The sequence below is a fragment of the Nematostella vectensis genome, chromosome 14 (assembly GCF_932526225.1).
Source record: "Nematostella vectensis chromosome 14, jaNemVect1.1, whole genome shotgun sequence".
In the NCBI taxonomy this organism is placed as follows: Eukaryota; Metazoa; Cnidaria; class Anthozoa; order Actiniaria; family Edwardsiidae; genus Nematostella; species Nematostella vectensis.
In genome coordinates, this window is record NC_064047.1 from 5,822,185 (window position 1) to 5,845,635 (window position 23,451).

The following is a 23,451-nucleotide window of genomic DNA, read 5'->3' on the forward strand; positions in this document are numbered from 1 at the left end:
AGTCTATTGATGACCTTTCCCGACTGTCGGGCATTTAGTCTATTGAGGACCTTTCCCGACTGTCGGGCATTTAGTCTATTGAGGACCTTTCCCGACTGTCGGGTATTTAGTCTATTGAGGACCTTTCCCGACTGTCGGGCATTTAGTCTATTGAGGACCTTTCCCGACTGCCGGGCATTTAGTCTATTGAGGACCTTTCCCGACTGTCGGGCATTTAGTCTATTGAGGACCTTTCCCGACTGTCTGGCATTTAGTCCGTTGAGGACCTTTCCCGACTGTCGGGCATTTAGTCCATTGAGGACCTTTCCCGACTGTCGGGCATTTAGTCTATTGAGGACCTTTCCCGACTGTCGGGCATTTAGTCTGTTGAGGACCTTTCCCGACTGTCGGGCATTTAGTCTATTGAGGACCTTTCCCGACTGTCGGGCATTTAGTCTATTGAGGACCTTTCCGGCCAACTGCCGGGCATTTAGTCTATTGAGGACCTTTCCCGACTGTCGGGCATATAGCCACTGCATTTAACATACCCATTTTTGTTTGCAATCCTGTATTTGATCGAAATACCCGTATTTGGCTGCAATGTCCATATTTGGTTACAATACTTTTATTTGTTTACAATGCGTATATCTGATCGAAGTTCCCATTGTTGCTCGCAATGCCCATTTTAATTGGTTGGCTGCTTTACCCATATTTGATCGAATAAATACAAAAAGCCCAAATTGTCGTGTTCGTGAACAAGAAGAATAAGTACATACACCAAATACACCAATACACTGGTATTGTCAAAGTAGAATACCGGTTTTTGGTGTATCATGTTTGATCGAAATGCAAATTTCAGTAGCGAATTTAGGGGGTTTAACCCCACCCCCCCTTTAGCTGCCAGAAAGCCATATGTAACAAAAAACTACCCCCTCCACCCTTTGTCAATCAGCCAAACCCCCCCTTTAGCAAAAAGCTAGATCCGCCCCTGAATATTCGATCAAAATGTGCCCTTTTTAAAGATCCTATGGTCGAACTGTCCTATGGTCGTAAGGTTATGCTGAATTTACCGAATGAGCTCCCTTAACACGAACATAAAGAACAATGGATGAGATAAAAATACTCATCTATAACAACCAGCAGAAAAAGTTATCCAAGATGGACGCCTTCCATGGTGAAAGGTCATGATGAATTGACCGAATGAGCTTCCGTAACACGAACATAAAGCACAATGGACGAGATAAAAACTACTCATCTATAACAACCAGCAGAAAAAGTTATCCAAGATGGACGCCTTCCATGGTGAAAGGTCATGATGAATTGACCGAATGAGCTTCCGTAACACGAACATAAAGCACAATGGACGAGATAAAAATACTCATCAAAAACAACCAGCAGAAAAAGTTATCCAAGATAGACGCTGCAAGTTTCCACTCATTCTTCTCCCTGTCTTCCTCATCCTGACATCTCTGCGCATGCGCGAGAATCTCCAAATTCTTCACCATTGATTCCTGTCTCGAAAGCAACGCAAAGACGGTACTATCACTCGAGGCTTCAGCAGCTATGATATCATCCATGTTGCGATGACTGGAGTAAGGGGTACCTCCTCGACCACGCCCTTCGTCGTCTTGGGTCATGCTCAAATTGGACCCCCCGTCCGTAGTTTTCATCCCAGACGATCTACCTCGTTCCCTCACTCCGAACTTCCCGAAGAAATTACACTGTTTTATCAACGGATCTTTTAGGCCGTTTTCGAGTTTGTGTTTGCAGTTGTCGAGTTTGATAGTGTCTGATTTGGAATCTTCCTGGTCGGTGGTATGTTCCTGGCGGCAAAAGACTTTTCCCAAGCACTCAATGACCAGGAAGCGAACCCAGGGTGGCATCTTATGTATGGAAGTGCTGCAGAAATGGTACTTGAGGACGATACAAGTCCCAAGGAGAGCTATGCCCACCTGTGGTAAAACAGTGGGTGATAATCATCATTATTATGCACTTGCATACCAACCAGAACAGCGGCGTAGCCAGGATATTTAACAGGAGGGGGCCCAAAAGGGACTTTCAAGTCAATTTCTCCTGTATTTTAGAAAATGACTCATACATTTACTGTATTTTTATCCTTGGGGGGGATGGGGTAGGGGGGGGGGGGGGGTGCAAGGTTATTTCTCAAGATCAATCGTTTCCAACCGAAACGTAACGACCAAGACGTAATAGCTTTATTGTACCAGAAAGAAGGGGGGGGGGGGGGTGGCCGCCCTGGCTACGTCAAGTGGCCTAAGGGTAGAGAAAAGGGTCCCACTCTACATTGGCCGAGCAGTGTATTTTTGTAGAGGAGGTTTAATGAACATGCATCACTCTAAAAAGGGTATGCAGCTAAAACCAAAGAAAAATAAACACGTAAACAATGATCGCGAGAAATTTATTATTATAATAATAAAGCATATTATTCAGACCAGAATGCACGACTTACCCCTTCCCCATCACTTTTCTAATGCTCCTAATAATGACTCTAATGTATCCATGATGATATGTAAATGTCCTTTAGTGGCTCTAATGTATCCATGGTGATATGTAAATGTCCTATAGTGGCTCTAATGTATACATGGTGATATGTAAATGTCCTATAGGGGCTCTAATGTATCCATGGTGATATGTAAATGTCCTATAGTGGCTCTAATGTATCCATGGTGATATGTAAATATCCTATAGTGGCTCTAATGTATCCATGGTGATATGTAAATGTACTATAGTGGCTCTAATGTATCCATGGTGATATGTAAATGTCCTATAGTGGCTCTAATGTATCCATGGTGATATGTAAATGTACTATAGTGGCTCTAATGTATCCATGGTGATATGTAAATGTCCTATAGTGGCTCTAATGTATCCATGGTGATATGTAAATGTCCTTTAGTGGCTCTAATGTATCCATGGTGATATGTTAATGTCCTATAATGGCTCTAATATATGCATGGTGATATGTAAATGTCCTATAGTGGCTCTAATGTATCCATGGTGATATGTTAATGTCCTATAATGGCTCTAATATATGCATGGTGATATGTAAATGTCCTATAGTGGCTCTAATGTATCCATGGTGATATGTTAATGTCCTATAATGGCTCTAATGTATCCATGGTGATATGTAAATGAGTTACCTCTATGATGCTGCAGGAGTAGAAGATGGAGATGATTGACACCTCGTCTGACGTGGGCGGGAGGATATCGGCGACCATGAGCATAAAAACCGTCATGGCGAGCAAGTTGGTGATCACAACAGAGATACGCTCGCCCGAGTCAGGGGGGAGGTAGAACGACAGCGACGTCAATACTGTGGAGGGGGGGGAACATTGTTACTCATAAGCACGGTCATGGCATTGATATAAGCAGTCCAAAAGGCGTACAGTCATTCCTCATGATTATTTTCACGCGAGCTATTTTCGCTATGGAAACTATGGGTTATGGGTTTGTGTGGAAACGGCGCCAGCAAAGCTGCAATTTGCTCAGTTGACCACGAGACAAAGGAGATGCTGGCGAAACGTTGGCCAAAAGTTTGAACTCTCGACACTCGCCTGCCCCCGCCAGACCCTCCCAAAAACAGTTTTCAAACAGCGCCAGTATTACTGGGCCAACGTGTCGCCAACAATGCTGACGCACTTTGCATAGGGCTTTATGTCCGCAAAACAGCCAAAAAATATTTCGCCTTTCACGAAGACAAAAAAGATACCGCGTTGTCTTATCCCGTTGACGAAGAATAACTTACCGACAATGACGAAGCATGGTATTATCAGGTTAAACAGGAAAAACAAGACTCTACGGCGAAGATGTAGCGTGAATGTGACGTCAGGATAAGGGGCGGGGCAACAGTCATACCGCAGTACATTGCGTATCGCGGGCGCACCGATTAGGTCCCATTCCCCATTCGGTATAAATTTGGAGAGGGAAGCCTGAGGCGCCTCAGGTTTAAGGTCAAGGTGAAAACCGTCAAACGTCCACGAGCCAAACTTGAGACTGCAGTACTGTGCAAGGAAAGAAAAGATGGTTAAGTCAAGCCCACCCGCCTAGCCCGCATCATAGCTCGCTCGACATGACGGAAAAACATGACTTGACGTTTCCAATAAGCTCATTTCACATCAAATAAGGCGGAAAATTCCCCAAATTACTTAGTGAGTAATATCAAACAAAATATCAAACGCGACTTTTTTTAAATTGATGCGACTTTTTGTAAAGTATCATTGAAATTTGAGGTTTTCGTCCCTGAGCTCATACATAGCGCAAGGATGATCAAGAAAAAAAAATTGTCTTAAAAAGCCAAAATCGGGGTATGTGCATTTCGGCCACTCATTTTTTGTGTTTTGAAAAGAGAAAATCTGTCCGGAATGCAAGGAACTGCATCTCTTTCTCCATCTCTTCGAAGTGTGCATGTTTAGGGTTTTTCCGTCATGTCAGCCCGCTCTATTACCCGCACCCTTGCCCCCTCTCTTGCCCGTACCCTCGCCCGCACCCTAGCACAAACCGTTGCCCGTACTTCAGCCTGCACCCAAGCCCGCACCGTTGCCCGCGCTCTTGCCCGCACTCTTGACCGCACTCTTGCCCGCACCGTTGCTCTCACTAGTCCGCCCAGCTACTCTATGCAGCTCAAAGTGCAAGTCCTACATTGGTATATAGCTGGCAAAATAATGATAATATGTACAAAAATACATATAAAATAAGTAAAGAAAAGAAAAAAGGAAAATAATAGGTAAAAAATAAATGAAATTGCTTAGGAATTACCGCAAACATTTCTTCTATAAGAGAAGTCAAAGCAAGAGTAAGAGAATCTAACCTGGTCGTCAAATGGAAAGTACTTGATCTTAATAGTGCAAGAAGAAGAGAAAATCACTGGAGCAAGCCACATATTCTTTCCATCACTCGAGACGATTATGCGCGTCTTGAAGTTCTCCAGCGAGCCGTCCGTACTAGCGTCAGCACTAAAACACACACAGTCCTTTCAAGGTGCCAAAACGTTGGCCATTTCTAATTGAAGGATCTTCAAATAATATGATACCTATGACTCCAACCTCATACCCAGGGCCTTTTTGGTAATTTTTAATATGGCGTCTTATTGAAAATTACCCAGAAGACCCTGGGGACAAGGTTGCTATGACTCCGCGCGCCTTTATCATACTTTATGTTTAAAATTAATTTTGCATCCGGGTCATAGATAGTCTACCTACAGATGAAAGTCGAGTCTATCTTCCTATTTTCAAAGAAATATTACTGTGTTCCCACGTCCGGGACAACAAACAAAACGATTTTACCGCGATTATGAATATTAATGAATATAGAAAAAATATTAGAGAAAAACAATTGAGAAAGTAATAATACTAGTTGATTTATCAAAATACCAAGGGTGAAAAGGAATCCGTTTCCATTGGCTTGTTTAAGGGCTATTTTAGTATTTTGGAAATTGAAATATAAAACTTTGCTTTTACATGGATAAATCGAGATTTCTACACATAATAATATCAAATAAAAAAGTAACAAAGGAATGCTTTATCGGCATTTTAATAAAGCGGTACTTACTTGTTGTACAGCACGAGATCGGGAGTCCACACCTGCAGGGGACTGACGTTAATCTCTTTGATTCCTCCATAAAAAGTCTCATTCCATCGCAGAAAAGGGTTGTACCAGATCTGGAATGAGAATTACAGTTAACATAGACGCTCCTTTTAACGCCCAGCTTCCAATAAGCCCCTCCGCCCCACCCCAATAGGTGAAAGTATGAAATAAGCGCCCCCTCTTCCCCTTAAGTAAAAAAGATTGAAATAAGCATCCCCGGCCTCTCTCTTTCAGTGAACAAAAAGCGTCCCCCTCTCCCCTTTAAGAAAAAGGATTGAAATAAGCGTCCCCGGCCTCTCCCCCTTTAGTGAAAAAGATTGAAATAAGCGTCCCCCTCTCCCCCTTAAGTAAAAAGATTGAAATAAACGTCCCCCTCTCCCCCTTAAGTGAAAAAAATTAGAATAAGCGCCCCCCTCTCATCCTCAAGTGAAAATGATTTAGTTTTTTCGCCCAAGCACTTTGCATGACAAACACCTTAATCATTATAATCCATTGTCATACATTACTGTCATACATACATTACATCATCATTATAATCAAAATCCTCGGTAGAAATGAATCAACAGCTCACCTGTCTAACCCAGAAACTTGTTTTTATTATTTGATCTTTTTCATACTAAAAGGAAAGGAAAATAATATGTTATTATACGTCATTGGAAAAACACAGGATGGACTTGTAAAATGCATATCGAGTAACAACTTGAAAAATTGTCATTATATTGGCGACGATACTTGCCTTATTTAGAAAGTGGCATATAGTATTCAATTTTAAAACAGCCAAAATAACTGAATAGTTAGCATGGTTTGGAAAAAAACCCTATGCAATTTATCTGCAATAGTTACTTATATCACCTAGAAAGCTAAGAATCTTCTATAAGAAACCAAAAAATTCAACACAGGGTGTCCGGTACTTTTCACAAAGTTAACACCACCAATATCTTGATATGTGACGTCATAGGCTGACCCATTTGCTGATTGGCTGTTGCTAAGCATTGACTTACCACGTCAATGATCTGGTGTACGGACATGCCGAGTACGACGGTCACGTTCTCTCGTTTGTGGAACACAGGCCGTAGCTTGGGGTTGTAGCCCGCGAACAAGTCACGTGTCAGGCGACCTTCGTCGTCATCGATGATTGATGGGCGGAATACTCCTGTGGTGGGGTGGGGTGTGGCAGTTGTCGAGACGCTATCTGAAAAAGGGGTTATCTCAATTAATTATCATGTTTATTTTTTAACTAACAAACAAGCAAACAAATAAACAAAGAGCATGGATAATAACATAGCATATAACACATAACAAGTCTAACGAAGAAAGGACATTACACAGCCAGTACTGTGGGCCAACGATATCTAAAAAATTACATTTAGTTGATTTCAGGTTTTGCGATATCATACGCGATTATGAAGCTTACTTAGTTCCCCTCGCACCCACACACCGATGGCGATGGCAGAAACAAAGGAACGCGTTAGATTCCCTTAATATCGTTAGCAAATCCGAGGATGGCAGCTCACGAGAGCTTTAGCACATTATAACCTAAAACTGAACAAGAAACATCTTACATCGTAAATAAAGGCATAATTCATTTTGATTACGACGTTACCTCTGGGAACATAAGGTGTCATGCAAACGCGTGACAAAGCAATGAAGAACAAAGGCTTAGAAGGCGGCCATGTACCGTAGACCTTATTCATAGCGTGCTGCACATGATGACGACATCTTTATACTACTACATCAACACACTAATTCCAAAGAGACGCAATCGCGATAAAGACCCCGATATTGTTGTTTTTAGCGAGCTCTGAGTGGCGTCACCGTATAAGCCAGCCCTGGGATCCTGGTTATTGCCTCCTCATTAATATTCGGGTACCTCAGGTTCCTTTGTATTGTACATTTCGTGAGATGGTGTTGGGCCGAAATCTCCAGCTTAGCCGTAAAGCTTTAACTGCTTTAACTGTGATTCAGTGTTTTTTTTTTTTTGGGGGGGGGGGGGGGGGGGAGAAGAAAATTCAGCCCAAAATTGTCGTTTTTCCCAAACGAGGTCACTTCCATATAAGGAAACTAATATATTCCTTATTTGGAAAAGCTGCATGATTCTTGCCATTTTTAAGTTTGTCGTATCGCAGGTGCTTCTTAAACTTTATGACTTGTAATCAGAAAAAAAAAAACAGTGACTGTGACTATCTTTAGTCAATGCAGAAGGTCTTTAAAGAGAAACTTAGATTCATCGGTCCTCCAAAACGACGTTTTCTTCATATGGAAAAGGGGTGGGGGGGGGGGGGGGGCAGACAGAGATCATACACAAGTATACCAACTTTTTTGCGCTATTCCTCACTACGTTTTTAGTGCTGTTAATCGCACTTGAAGTGGACAGCTGTACGTTTACTCAAATCTTTAAAATGTGTATAATAAGCCGCGTATAGATTGTTCTTATATATTGTTTATTTAACATTTATTTTGCTAAATTGCTTGCGAGAATTTATGGTATATATTTATTTTATAGGTAATTTAATTTAATAAATAATTAAATTTAACGGGATATTGTTTATCAATCTTGATTATAGTATACACGATATATTATGTTGTCTTAAATTTTTATAAATTCTTTTCGAAAAAAATACACTGCTCGCATGCAAGGGTACTCCCATACTTAAGGGCTTGAATAAGGCCATTTACTAAAAGGAATGGTAAAATAATAGCACCTCCTCTCATGGCTACCAGAGGCTCCAAGCCTGGCTATTCAAGTGGGAAAGTGCAAGGGTATACAACGACCCCCCCCCCCCTCCCCAAAAACACGTTAAAATGGCATATTCCGTCGTTTGAATATGTTCTGATGCCGAAAATATCCATTATAAAAGTTGCTGTAAAAAATATCTGTTCCTTTTTCTCGGGAGGGACTATTCCTTTTTTCCCAGCCAGCAGTGGTTAGGCATTTTAGCACATGAATAATTGCCCGTATAACCGATCGGGACGATTTTTTCCCAAGCATCCGCTCAAGCGTCCCAAAGAATATTCCCAGCACAACTAGTTCGACTCCACAAATTTGCCAGCATAATCATTCGGGACTTTTTTTTTTTCAGCAACCGAGGAGTCTAAAATCTTCCCAGTCAGCATCAAATCTGTTTCCAGGCTGCGGAACAGATTTTTTTTAGCGGAAGAGATCCGTTTTGTGCCCTTGAAAGTGTTATATAAACAATTTGGAAAATTATTCTAGTTAAATTATATGAGAGTTTTTCTTTGGGGATTATATTCGTAAAAAGCTAACGGAAAAATGGTAGAAATCGATTGAAAAAAACTTCGTTTGTGTGCGTTTTAAGTGTCTTTTTATGTTCAAGATCGCTTAGTCGCTGTGTTTGTGTATGGTGATAAAAAACAGAGACCTGCCCCAAGGCGTACATAGCTTATATTTTCAACCATGTGTTTCCTTGTTACAGCGAAATCATGCAAGTTATCATAGTCGTAACTCAAGGCGACGGCTTATAGCCAGAGGGGAGGTGGGGAATTCACTAGAGAGGATTCAAAACAGCACACATAAAGAACGTTAGGTAAAGGAAGAAGAGTTCTATTATCCTTTAGAACACTCGCGTAAAGTCTATATTATTCGAATCTCCAAAAAATACAAGATAAGTTTTAAAGGATAACAATCTACATGAATAGATTATTTGAAGAGAAATGGAAAACACTTCGAGTAAGGGATGTCCGAGGCTCGAGTAATCCGGTGCACCTCTCGTTTGAGAGCTTTGTTTGATACATGAGAGGTGAAATGTTACCAGCTCGAACCAGCGGGTTCCCCGCCATGCAGAATTCCAAGACAGAGAGGTTTCATGTCATTAGACACGAAGAGTGTGTTTCGCCTGAAGGGATGGTAAAATGTGCCCTCGCTCTACCCGAAAACATGACGTACAGAAGACTTAACGTTAGAAAATTACGTGTTGAACACGAAAAAGGGGATTAACCTTAGAGGGAAGACCATTATTACTATCGCCCAAAGTATCACGTGTGATAGGAAAGACCCGAATAGTCAGTACTTCTTAGTTACTCTAGTTACTCTACGGCAATAATCTTAAAGAAAAAAAACACTTGGCTCTTGTCGGAATTTTCCTACTGCGAAAACATTGTCATATGCCATGAAAAATTGAAAAGAATGCTTTGGGTTAAAATAATTGCATATTATTAATTCATTCTTAGTGTTTGGCTTAACGCATCTATGTTTTTGTCTTTACATATGGTTTAAATTTTATGTTAAGATATTGTCACTGTTTATATAAGTAGCGCTCATAAGTTTGTTTGCCACGACCATCCGAGTTGGATTGAAAATAAATAGAAGTGTACAAATGGATATTAATGGGAAACTCTCCACGTTCTTATTGAAGCTATTGATGAAAGGTTACATAGAGATATGCAGCTTGCAGGACAGTAGGAATACCCGGTTAAGTACCTGAGATTCATTCAAATTCGTGAGTTAAAACCGAGAGAAATATAAGTCGCAAAAAAAGTGAAAAGACGAAGGGGGTGAATTGGAAGGTAATGGTGTACTTACTGGTTGTCGTAGGAATTGCCAGATACGGGCAAACATCCATGAACAGCAACAGAAAAATCAGCCATCCGTCTGCCATTTCTCTCGGCGTTTATCACAAGTCCACGTATCGATCAAGCTTATCCGGTAGCGCTCTTCAAAGGAGACGACTGTAAGATAAAGACAATCGTTAATGGGCTTCCCAGACCTTCCAGCAGACGAGAAAGTTTAGGCAAAGCTGACATGATTAATCTTCTAGATGGTAAAAGAAAAGAGAGAATTCGCGCAGGTAAGAATTGAATTGAAGTGTGACGTGCATATTAATGTTATCTTCGTTTTGAATGAATTCTTTAGAGGATCTAGTTTACACATACTTGACCTTACAGGGCTGTTATCGGAACTTAAAAATGAGCTAATTACTCGAGAAAGGATAAATCCAAGCTTTGACACTCAAGATATTCTTTTTCACCACAAAAATAATTATTAATTAAAAGAAAGACAAGTTAAACGATTAGATTACTTTGATTGTGTTAGGGAAAACTAGGATCACATTTTTTTCCGCGCCATTAGAAACTGATTAAGGGGACAAGAGCACTTGCATTTGTCATATGTTGTTTATCGGTTTTGTAGATTATTTTATTCAATACAAGTAACAAAGCATAGCACGGTCAGTCTTTTCCCAGAAAAAAAAATCATTTAAACTATTCGTTTGATTTTGGCGTAGGAAGGACGAATATGACTATTGGAAGACAAACCTTTAGGCAGAAATTGAGGCTGCTGTTCTTTACTACTTACTTCCTATCAAACACAGATGTTTTTTAAACAAAATTCTCGAATTTCTTTCCGTGTGTTGGCAACATGGGATTCCCACGCACTTACTTTTGATAAGGATTTTTATAATTGCCGACATTTGATCACAGAAGAACGTAGCACCCCAATCATTCAGTGGAATCGGGACTTGTGGGTTTGAAACATATCAATCAATGGCTGTCGTTTTTCTAAATGGTCTAAAAGAGCCTGGGGCGAGAGCGCGGGAGACCTGTGATATTCTAAAACGTTAGGGACTAGGCTCCATATCCAAGTTGCCTGCCAGCAAAATATCGTAGGAAACACGAATTCCTGCAAGTGACCGGGTTACGTGTAAGTCGCGTGACCGGTTTACCTGTAAGTCGCGTGACTGGGTACGTGCAAGTGGCGTGACCGGGTTGCGTGTAGGTAGCATGACTGGGTTACTTTTGTTTCGTGTTATTGGCGTGACCGTGTGCCATCGTGTCGTGTAACTGTCGTGATCGTTAACCTTGCATCTTGCACCGTGTTAAAGGCGGACACAGGTTCGTGCCGTGTAAATGGCGTGAACGTGTACGTTCGTGTCGTGGACGTAAAGGGCGTGACGGTGAATCGTGAAACTGTGCACGCTGTGTGCGTGTCGTCATCGTGTTTCTAAATGCATGTTGTGATTTCCCATTTTAATCTTGCCTCCACTATTTATCGGTTGAATCTAGTTATGTCGTGAAACCAAAACATGATAACATCTCATCTAACCCTTGAACTATCTAAATTAAACATTTCCCGATGTCAAACCCAATTCCTAACAGAGCTTCTCTATAACCACACTATAACCACAGCTTCAATCAGCATTGACCAAAAGAGATTGATACAACAAAAAGAGCTCCGATACAACAAAATTAAGGTGGCGATTTCTTATCTCATTTGCAAATTTGCAACTTTTTTTATTCCTTTCCTAAACCATCTATGACTTTTTTACCGATCTGTAAATCAATTCTGATCTAAACAAACATGTCGGTATCTCATTAACTCTATCACTCTGTATTGTCAATCGAGGTATCGCAAACAAGCCATTCGATCTAGCGTAGATAACGCCTTTTTCGCTGGACAAATCTCTCCTTTGATACGGCCTTTGCTTTTTAACCTTTTAGTTTGAGTGTCCTGGCAGGCGGAAAGTGAAAAAGCTTTTATGTTTGACAAGATTTTCTTACTGAAAACAGCCCTTTGTAACTTCAAGTTAAGGAAAGATACCAGAAAAAAAGGAAGGATAAAATCAATTCCAAGTAACTTGAACCTCGACAATTCGAACGGCCCCCGAACAAGTAATTTTTACTATTATCACAACTCCCACCAAAATGCGAAATGAATCTCGAAAAACACCATTTTGCTAGTTGTTTCTTTGAATTTTAAGAAAGGTTATGTCATGTTCACCTTATTTTTACAACATATTAATGGCCGATTATAAATTAAATAAAAATCTATGCAATAGCAATTTTTCAACTAAAACTCTTCCAAAAAATTGGGACCTCCCGAAAAATCTAACCAATTTTGATTCCAAAATTATTTCGAGATCATTGGATTCAACCTGTAGGTCTACACATACCTAACCGAAGCTGACACAGAACCAGGGCCGTCCCGGTTTGTTCGTAAAAACGCGTGTTTTCTGGGCTTGTTAAAGTTTGCTGTGTGTACCTGGGTATAACGATGTTGGTTTATAAAGCTTGTTAGTCTTAATCACATCAAACGCACCGTTTTCTGTTCTCAGGTCTGGATAATAAGCTCGTTTGCGCTGATGATCACTTAAGCTAACAATTATCTGACAATATGGCAAGAAAAGGATGGTTCAGCCAATAACTGGTTTTCACCTCAAAGTTGCAAAATTACATTTCTTAAATCAGCAGACAATGTCATAGTGATGCTCTCGTGATTAAGGCCTAACAGATGAATCTAGAACTATAAACTGCTTCCGGGCTTATTATGAAACCTTTAAGCGAACTTCGAATGGACATGCTCCTATATATATACCTTACTGAGGTTTTGTTGCTAAGTAAATAGTGTCGCAATGCATTATGGGCATCATTATTCTTATCTAGCTGTTTTGAACTTTCTCTTGATTTACAAAACTCAATATTTTGAAATATTTCGGATCCTTTTAAACCCGAGAAAGCTTCTTCCAAAAATGTTAAAACACATCCAAGGGGTAATCAAAAATATATAATATAACTAGATACTATAAATAGAAAATTAAAGGATAAGATAACTAGATACTGTAAATAGAAAATTAAAGGATAAGATAAATAGATACTATAAATAGAAAATTAAAGGATAAGATAAATAGATACTATAAATAGAAAATTAAAGGATAAGATAACTAGATACTATAAATAGAAAATTAAAGGATAAGATAACTAGATACTATAAATAGAAAATTAAAGGATAAGATAAATAGATACTATAAAAAGATAATATAGTATTTGCACTGGGGTGTCATCCAAACCCTTTCCACATGAAAAACCATGTTCTATTTCTCAAATTTTAATTTTTTTGCTTCACATGTCTGTGCGTTTTTTTACTCCCCTGCTTTTCAAGCTTACAAAATCCAATCGTGCATTTATTAGACTTGAATGATATGTATTTATTTTATATATTGTATGTATGTATTATATATGTATTTATTTATAATAATTATCTAGCCTCACAGAGGTATCATTGTATTAAACCAAAATTAATTCCTGAATTAGGAATATAAAGGGATAAGTGATTCCTGCTCATTAATTATATATTTTTATAAAATATATCTTATTCATTATGCGGAATTCAAAAAATTTACAGCTCCTCTTGTGACCATTATGATACAAAGCAGACAGTTCTCAAGTCTTCCCCTGCTAAGCCCGCGTGTGGTTAAAAGAAACAAAAAGGCGCCCGCGCTTGGCTAAGAAAAACACATAAGCAGCCGCTAACGACACAGTCAAAGAGACAACGTTTACCAATATCATTATCACAATTAACGTAAAATCGCTCGTGTTGAAATGGATAATCAGCTTTTATTAAAAACGGGAACTTATAAATGAGAAAAGATGGGACACAATCGATAAGTTTAGCGAGAGGGGCGTTTTATTTGTTAAAAAACCTTCGTCATATCAAGAAAATTAAGCCAAAAATTGTCGTTTTTGCCAAACGCGGTCACTTCCATATAAGGAAACTAATATATTTCTTATTTGGATGAAATGAATGATTCTTGTTATTTTTAAGGTCATTGTACCCCAGGTGCTTCGTAAATTTTATGTCTTGTAATCAAAAGAGAAAAACAGTGACTGTGACCATCTTTACTTACTGGAGAAAGCCTCTGAAAAGAAACTAAGAGTCCTCGGTACCAGACCCCCAAAACAACAACGTTTTCTTCATATGCAACCGCAATCTTGTCTCCTAGCAAAAGTGTAACAAAGCATCCATTTTCATCGGCTATTTTTTACCAAGCCATTGCGAGGTCAGTTTCTATCGAATTTGGCAAACGTAGCTTGTTTTTTTATGTTTTCGAATTTTTCCATCTCTGTAAGTAGATGAAAACGGCAACAAAGGTGTGGCTGATGAACGTTCTTCAATTTGATAACCTCTCTGTTCCCACTACTGCTCTTTATAGAGCAGTACTCAGCAACACATTTTTTAATGCTTTCATGAAATATTGTAAGACAAATTATGTGTTGAAATCTCGAAGTAATAGAAACTAAAAACAAAGTTTTTCTCCAAAGTTATTCTCCAAATTTCGCGATTCTGCGAATTACCCGATGGAAATCGTTGCTTTCCCTCACGTTTTTAGCTAGGATAACAAAAATAACACAGACAGATATTCTTTACGATTGTCGATCAGCTATGTCTGAAGCGAGTAAAGAGTCTCGTTTGTCATTCAACCAAGTGTTAAAAAAAACTATACTGCGCAGCTATAGGGGTATATATGATCTTAATTATCATACCATAAGGTGTGTTCACCCATATTTTTTTTTATAAAATTCGATTCCTTAGGGGCATGCAATCAAGGAATTTGATATAGTTCTTATCAATTGAACCAGCCTGACATCAGGATTATTTTACCCCATAAAATATTATCACTTAAAATACAGACTTACTTTAACTTTGTCTGCTTCATTTGATGAGGATTAGTTTAAAATAGGCTTGTTAAACGGTTTTCCAAAGCCGTTCGTTCGTCTGGGTTACAAGTAAAGGATCTTATATTATGATTCAAGAACATTTCTCGTTAGTTTTAAGGATAAGTGAGTTTATGGCGTTCATTGTTTGAATTGTGGCAGTCATACCTCTTTCTAATTTCTCTTGTTGCAAATCCCCCCTCCTAGACCCACGTAAAACCACAAAACGAGGAAGACGAGAGATTCACAATAATATGTCCAATATCGAATGGCAAGGTGCAAATGAATGAATCCTATCTCGAGCACCATGGTATTACTACATGTAGTGTACTTGGGTAGAATACCGATTGTACATACTCAATATTCGGTAACAAATTTATCAATATGTCATCAGAATTGAAAAATATTTACAACACAATCGATGGACGGAACTTCCCACGCATTTTTTTTTATTCTTAGTTTAGAAAAGTGCCTTTATTTAAAAAAATACAGATAAAATAGTGATAAATTGTAATATAAAACAGGGTGCATCTTAGATATAAATACTAGATGTTGAGCTTTTCGGTACGCAATTATTCCTTGCCTTTGGAAATCGCAGCTCAGTTATAAGTCTAACGGCTTTTTCAGAACATATTTATAAAATAGAGATTTCGTTTCATCTTACCTTGATGGAAAAGATACATCGAATATAAAACATTCAACTAGATCGGCCATAAACTTCACTGCCTTTTTTGGAGGTTTTATTAACTTAATTAATGTTTAATGGTGCGTCTGGGCTGTGTTCTTATCATCAGAATAATGCCAAGTGCTAACACTGTTAGTTGATACCAGTTTAAACCTTGTTAAACTATAGGTAATGGTGAGATAGTAAAGGGAAAATTAGAAAGAGAAATAATATAAAAAAGGCTTAAATACAGCCTAAAGTTTGAGCGGAGGCGAGATTGCAATTCATATCGAAATGTTCTTGAAACCGCTAAAATTACTCAGACTTTATCCTCCGAGGTATAGATCTTATCTGAAAACCATCATGTAATTAGTACTAATTGTTTTGCTTACACTGCAAATTACCATTAACCGCGTTTACTCGTGTTTTATCTGATTGTTGTGGTTATTTGCTTTCCACAATCGATCCTCATTTTAAGTTAAAGATTCTGTTTATGAAATTTATTTGTTTATTTCTTCTTAGTAAAACACCGGCAGATGCTGCGGCGCAATGGAGTATGGGAAGCAGGCAGGGTCGCAAAGGAGCATGGGAGGCAAGATCTGACGCAAAGGGGAATTCTGGTTGAGCTATGTGCAGGCAGGCTCAAGATAAACAAATTTCTATTCATTGATTCTATTCATATTATTCATTCATATTATTTCTATTGGTTGAACAATGTTGTCTATAATGATGTCTAAAAACGTATGAAATCCGAGCAGGATATAGGCGGCGTACCCAGGATTAGCCGAGGGAGGGAAGGGGTAGGGGGGGGGGGGGGGGTGGGGGGGTGCAGTCGTAGGTATGGAAAAAGCATAGTACTTGACGATTCTTAAATAAGAAATGACCCATTTTTTGGCCGCCATGGGCGGGGAAGGTGCCCGCGCACCCTAGGCGGCGTACCCCCCTGTGTACGCGCCTGGGATAGTCAAATTAGAATAACAGCAATATCTACCATGGCCTAAGCTAGGAGATTTGGTCTGCAAAAAGGAAGCCTCGATGATTTCTTGTCTTTAGGGGACTCGTTTTTGGAGATTTTTGTATTTTTTTAAATCGACTCTACGACTCTAATGACAACCCCCACCCCTCCCCTGCGTATTACGCTCTCGCTAGTAATATTCAAGGGGGGATTGGTTTTCAAGAGGTTTCTCCCTTAACTGCGTTCACATATTTATAACATGCCGGTTTGCTTCAGTTAAACTTCATCGGCAATACAGCTAGTTAATGAACGTTGCCGGTCAAAGAGCGCTCTGCCGCACGCGCCCATACCGCGAGATGGTATGGGTAATATCATTGTTTCAAGCTCTGCCATCCTTCACCGCCGACACGAACTTCGTTCAACGCTATCAGGATGGCAGTACAGTCTGATAATTGTCTAAATATATATCTTAGCTTCCTTAAACAATAAAACAAGAGTGGGTTTGACACCTATCCTGTAATTACACTAAGTAGTTACAATAAAAGAAAACCTGCTGGAAAAGTGTCTGAAAGAAAAATCAACGACGACGGCGACCGAATGCAGGAAGAACGTGATCCCCCAAAAGTTTTCATACTTTGCGCTCAATTTTAAGCTAGTTTTGATAAAATTCACTTATATATTCCCCAAAAACTATAGTAAAGCCTAGTTTCTTATTTCTAACATAGCGAACAAGGATAAATCTAGTTCTTAGTTCAGCGCACACGTTCCCGTCCTCCGTGAAACCTGGAGTTTTCGCGTTGTAGTTTGAAGGAAAACACGGCTGAAATGTATCACACAGAATCCATTTAAGAGTTTCAGAGTATATTTCACGGCTGGCTCTTCGAAAGTCTCAATTGTCTTCTGTCATCGCCGTTCGCGTCTGCCGTTGTCGCTGAAGTCCCTATTTTTGCAGATACCATTTTATTCTACGCGGGGGCATAAAAAGAAATGACGCGCAGTGTCTTTAATAGATACTCCAAGAAACTGCACCATGACAACTCGCCAGCCAAGGACTTCACTATATATAGCTATTTTTGTCCCTATTTTTGCAGATACCTTTTACAATTGTACGCGGCACATAGAAAGAAATGCCGCAGTGTCTTCGATAGATAATTCTAGAAACTGTACCATCCAGATAACTTGCTAGCGAAGGTCTTCACTATATATAGCTATTTTTGTCCCTATTTTTGCAGATACCTTTTACAATTGTACGCGGCACATAGAAAGAAATGCCGCAGTGTCTTCGATAGATAATGCTAGAAACTGTACCATCCAGATAACTTGCTAGCGAAGGTCTTCACTATAAGACTGCGTCATTTTTACCGAAAATCTGTTACAATATATATTACCCATACCACCTCGCGGTATGGGTGCGTGCGGCAGAGCGCTCTTGGACAACGTTTATTAAAATGGCTGTATAAGACTGTGTCATATTTACGCCCTGAAAACAAACTGAAAACTCTGAAACAACATATAATATTACCCATACCACCTCGCAGGATGGGCGCGTGCGGCAGAGCGGTCTTAGACAAAGTTTATTGAAATAGCTGTAAAATGCAGGGCCACCTCGACTCGAACGCAGTGCTTATGACCACAGCTTAGATCCATGTGGGACCTAAAGTTGCGACCGGCTTGTGCGAACCACGCATGCGCCCTTTACTAGTAAGTCCACTTATTCAAATATAAGCATTATTATGCACGGGTGGTGTATAACACAACGCTAAAAGTATCAAAAGAGGCCCGCCCTCCCAATTCCCCTCTTATTGTAAGTTTATTTCCGGGTTTTCGTTCTTTAGGAGACTCTCCATCTCATATTCAAATATACACTGCCATGCAAAGCGACTGTGCTCTTAAGAGAAATTTATAGGAGGTAAGATAATTTCTTCGGTGATTTCTTCACATTGTTAATGAAGACTCAGATTATTTTATTAGTGGCTATCAATAAAAGATTCGTCGGAGTCTCTGAGTGTCATTCTTAATGGGCAAACGAGTCAACAGAACAATCTTCAGGCCCGTTGCAAGTGGGGGGGGAGGGGGGTCGTGGTTCGACCCCACACGACTTGAATGTCCGCCCTGATGAAGGAAAATTGAGTACCACTGCAAGCTAGGACGAGCTACCTAAGAAAAAATGGTCCGCTAAAATGGGTAAACGAACCCCTCCGTTCAAAATCCTGGCTACGGGCCTACTCCCACCGTATCCTTGGGTTATAGATTAAACACGGAGTAAAGTCGAGTCAAAACGTAAACGCCGAGTAAACACTGAGTATATGCCAAAAAACGTCGGGTAAAGGCCGAGGACACATGAGTAAACGCCGAGTTAACACCGTGTAAAGGCCGAGTAAACGCCGTGTAAACGTCGAGTAAACACCTAGTAAACGGTCGAGTAAACACCGAGTAAACGTCAAGTAAACACCGCGTACACGCCGAGTAAACGTCGAGTAAACACCGAGTGACCGTCGAGTAAACACCGAGTAAACGCCGAGTAAACGTCGAGTAAACACCGTGTAATCGTCGAGTAAACATCGAGTAACCGTCGAGTAAACACCGTGTAAACGCCGAGTAAACACCGAGAAAACGTCGGGTAAACATCGAGTAAACGCCGAGTAAACACCTAGTAAACGCCGAGTAAACGTCGAGTAAACACCGAGTAACCGCCGAGTAAACACCGAGTAAACGCCGAGTAAACGTCGAGTAAACACCGTGTAACCGTCGAGTAAACATCGGGTAACCGTCGAGTAAACACCGTGTAAACGCCGAGTAAACACCGTGTAACTGCGGGTAAACACCGAGTAAACGCCGAGTAAACGTCGAGTTAACACCGAGTAACCGTCGAGTAAACACCGAGTAAACGTCGGGTAAACACCGAGTAAGCACCGTGTAAACGTCGAGTAAATACCGTGTAACCGTCGAGTAAATACCGAGTAACCGTCGAGTAAACACCGTGTAAACGTCAGGTAAACACCGAGTAAACACCAATAACGCCAAGATTGTGTTTTTAGGTGAGACACGTTGACACCCGAGTATCGAAAAACTCTGAAGTTGTTTGTAGGAGCAATAAGGGCTTTTATCCAATACCCTTCCATTAAAAATCACGATAATTGTCACACACACAAAAAAAAATTACGACCTCTCATTACAAGTCCGGAAATACTACTTAACAAAACCTTTTAAAAACGGAAATCAATTAAAGGAAAAAATATTATAAAAAAAGTTTTACCACCCCCATACATTAACTTTCAAAAAAAAAAAATAAAAAAAAAAAAAGATTACCTTTTATGCTATTTATATTCTTTCAGGGAATTTGTTAACTATCTCTTCAGTTCGCACATAAATTTGAGTTTCTCACGTTATTCCTCAGGTTTTCACGTCATGAACGGCAACATTGTATATCAATGATTTCCATATTTTCTTTCCTTGTCTTTCTTGATCAAAAGCGCAAAATAAAAATCGGAGGATACCTGAAGGTTTCCTATAAAAGCCATTCCTAAAAATTTCCTTAGCTCTACGTACGCCTTTTTTGATATTTCGCTATATGTCCCTTGAAAATATAATAATTTACATTTCTCTTCATTCGTATTATTTCCCTAATAAATAGCCCTCAGTAAACGCTCCTCTTCTCACACCTTCTCCCAGTAATCTTATGTTTTTTTCTCACCTTTGCTTTATGGCAAACTGAACTGGAAAAATATGATGAGCCGAAAAGTTCAAAGCACTTCTCGTTCAGACATGGTTTTCGTTTCAAAGTGTTTCCGGAGTAAAACGCTTTTTTATGAACTAGGTTTTGCCATCATACCGTTATTATCTAAATGGGCAAAGATACATTATTGTTTTTATATGATTAAATCAAGTTGTCCCTGCGGCCATATACATTTTGAATATATTATCACAACTTGAATTTATTTTCTGAGCGAAGAACAAAACACAAGGGAGATGACAATAATGAAAATGATGAATAAAATTGATCTATTTCTCGAAAATGCTTATTCGAGAGAATAACAAATATTCAACAGGATGCCTTTCTACGATATCAGAGTTAAACATTGAAATTTTCACTTGTGCTTTGAATCTTTGTAAAACAGTTTTAAACAAAAAATGTCTTTTCCCGTAATATTTCAATCTATTTTATTTTCTTGAAGTACTTCATAAATTATTTCAAAAGAGTTTTCCGTAATCAAAATAGTTAAATTCAACGATATTTTGCTGATCGTGTGATAACGGTTAATCGTAACATCACGAATTTGTAACATCCTGTCGACGACCTGCTGTGTCTGGGACGCCGACTTCCTTAGTCTAGCCACGGGCGATAGGATAGTCTAGTGGTCGAGGCTAGGACACCAACCTTCCTTAGTCTAGCCACGGGCGATAGGATAGTCTAGTGGTCGAGGCTAGGACACCAACCTTCCTTAGTTTAGCCACGGGCGATAGGATAGTCTAGTGGTTGAGGCTAGGACACCAACTTCCATAGTCTAGCCACGGGCGATAGGATGGTCTAGTGGTCGAGGCTAGGACACCAACCTTCTATAGTCTAGCCACGGGCGATAGGATGGTCTAGTGGTTGAGCAAAATATTTTACTTAAGCTGCCGATTCAGGATTAGCTACCTCTCAATGCATATACTATTCAGCAGCAGCCAGGCAAATGGCAAGCAAATTTATGAAGCCGAGTTCCAAATGTGGTATACAATCTCCTTCAAGGCAAAGACCGGGGGGCAAAAAAAATAGTAAAGAAACGGAATCTGTTCATTCGATTGGTAGTCAAAGCTGATTGGGCTATAGAAAGACTACAAATGAAAGCTTGGCAAATATAATTATCTGTATGTTATTTTATGTTATTGTAGGACGGGATGAATTTAGAGTAATTCAAAGTGGATTTATCTAATTGATTTTTTGAGACAGAAAAATATTCTTCTCTCAATTAGGACCCCAGAGTCTTTAACTTAACTTTAATAACTTTAATTTTGTACAAAGCTGTATTCCCCGAAGCTCAAAAGGGGGCCCTGGGATGTCGAACGTACCACCCGTCTTGACTGTGAGTTAGGACGACGGAGAAAATTAAGTAAAATAGTCATAAAGGTTAAGTTGAACAATGATTTAATAAATGGAAAAGGGTAAAACGAACCCCTTCCCAGCTTAAAATGCTGGCTACTGTATTTCAATGATACATTTAATAACTCATAGCGTGTAAGTTCAGCTTTTGGTTGTTATCTTTTTGCTGTCAACTAAGACTTGTTCGTGAAGCGGCAATGCTTAACTAGCACAGCATAAATAAATTAAATCATACCTTACCTCTGTTCTGAACGTCCCTTGCGAGTATCAAGAGAACCTTATGGCTCTATCAGACAGAAACAGAAACAACAATAACCTGTAAGTATAGATAACTGAAATATCACTGTCGTGCCAGGAGCAAAGCCTTCTGGGTAACTTATGACATCACAAAAACCAGCACTTTTTTCGCCAAATAGGTTGCCCTAAGTTAATGGTGGTTCATGTTGTGTACGGTATGCTTTTCCAAGACAGGGGGGTTACTTGTTCATTCATCATTCTTATTTAAATAGTATGCTTTTTTGCAAGTTAAAATCGTGTCAAATCGTCAAAGTAGTTGATACTACTACTCAACGAAGAAAGCGTCCTTCTTATTTTCAACGTTTACCAAACGATGCCAGCAAGCCACCAAATAACGACTTGGTAAATACCATATGATTCCAAACAGATTAAGTTGTTTTGTAAACACAATTAAACAATTGTAAGCAAATTTCCAAACTTGCACGCAAACTTCGCAGCTAAGAAACTAACGCGTTACATGATTGGCTAGCTGCGAAATAACGACTGGTTGACGGAGAATATTATCGAACCTGATTGGCGTAAAAGTAAAAGCTGCTAATGGACTACTGGTTTAATTTTCCTCGATTTTATTTCCTACCAAACATCGCTTGTGTAGGGATTTCTTGCTTAACTCATTCAGAATCTCGTGAGATCCTCAAACTTTCACCGTTGCTACCAATGGGGCTTGCCTTGTGGTTTAGTATTATGGGAACGCTTATAAGAGTCATTAGTTTCCCAAGTCATTAAACGCTGGCCACAGACACTTGGCAAGGGAAGCGTTTTCTTGTTTTTATTTTGGTTATCTTAATTTGTTACAAACCAGGAGTCTTATGGCTATTTAAAAAAAATCACCATCTCGGCGATTATTTATGGCGTCGCAAGCGATTGTTTGAAATAAGATCGAAAAGGAACCAAACGGTTGGTTACATGAGTTGGTCTTGAAAACTAGGGAATGAAAGGGATGGGTATAAAAATAGATAGTAAAAAAGGACAGTAAAAAAAAGAAAAGCCGGAATTTAATCCTCGCATAGGCTACTGGTCGAAGACTTCTTTTCAAAGTGTTCGATTATTCTGATTAGCCCTGAAGTTTGAACCTCCGGCCATTAGGGCGAAGGCCTTTATTGGTGCAGTCGTTTGAACTTCTGGACCAAGCATTTCTTCTAAAAGTGCGACAATTAGTAGCCGGAGGTTTGAAATTTTGGATCAAGCCTTTCTTCTGAAAGTTTCATCTCTCTTCACCTCGCTGAGAAAGTTTCATCTCTTTACATATCGCTGAGAAAGTTTCGCTTCTCAAAACTTTATCGACTTGGAAGTCTTTATGAACCCTCGCAACAGTATATAACCGTGCGATGACAAAAAGGGGAAATTCACGACGCCATCTTCCATCGGCTAATTCAAGCGAGATTGACGTACTTTCAGTCAGATAACGACACTCATGAATTGGACTTTGAA

The 23,451-nt window shown here is 39.6% G+C and overlaps 1 protein-coding gene and 1 long non-coding RNA gene across 2 annotated transcripts; one reads left to right on the forward strand and one right to left on the reverse strand.

Moving 5' to 3' along the window:
• Window positions 1-588: 588 nt before the first annotated feature.
• LOC5513887 (neuronal acetylcholine receptor subunit alpha-10) lies at window positions 589-20,462 on the reverse strand. Its single transcript, XM_032383485.2, has 9 exons — window positions 20,335-20,462; window positions 10,118-10,263; window positions 6,579-6,769; window positions 6,149-6,193; window positions 5,542-5,651; window positions 4,802-4,946; window positions 3,740-3,995; window positions 3,135-3,307; window positions 589-1,931 (listed from the first exon to the last, which is right to left on the reverse strand). Exons 2-9 carry the CDS (start codon window positions 10,191-10,193, stop codon window positions 1,290-1,292), a joined length of 1,638 nt encoding a protein of 545 aa, XP_032239376.2. The 5' UTR covers window positions 10,194-10,263; window positions 20,335-20,462; the 3' UTR covers window positions 589-1,289.
• Window positions 10,257-16,379, forward strand: LOC125559845. Its single transcript, XR_007306539.1, has 2 exons — window positions 10,257-10,382; window positions 16,208-16,379. It is a non-coding gene; the product is annotated as an uncharacterized LOC125559845 (long non-coding RNA).
• Window positions 20,463-23,451: the final 2,989 nt, after the last annotated feature.

Excerpts from the sequence above, each read along its gene's own strand:
- LOC5513887 (XM_032383485.2), bottom strand. The coding sequence starts at position 10,193 with ATGGCAGACGGATGGCTGATTTTTCTGTTGCTGTTCATGGATGTTTGC. Across the intron at positions 3,996-4,801 it reads ACTTTCCATTTGACGACCAG|TACTGCAGTCTCAAGTTTGG; the intron begins GTTAGATTCTCT and ends TTCCTTGCACAG. Across the intron at positions 3,308-3,739 it reads ACCATGCTTCGTCATTGTCG|TATTGACGTCGCTGTCGTTC; the intron begins GTAAGTTATTCT and ends CCCCCTCCACAG.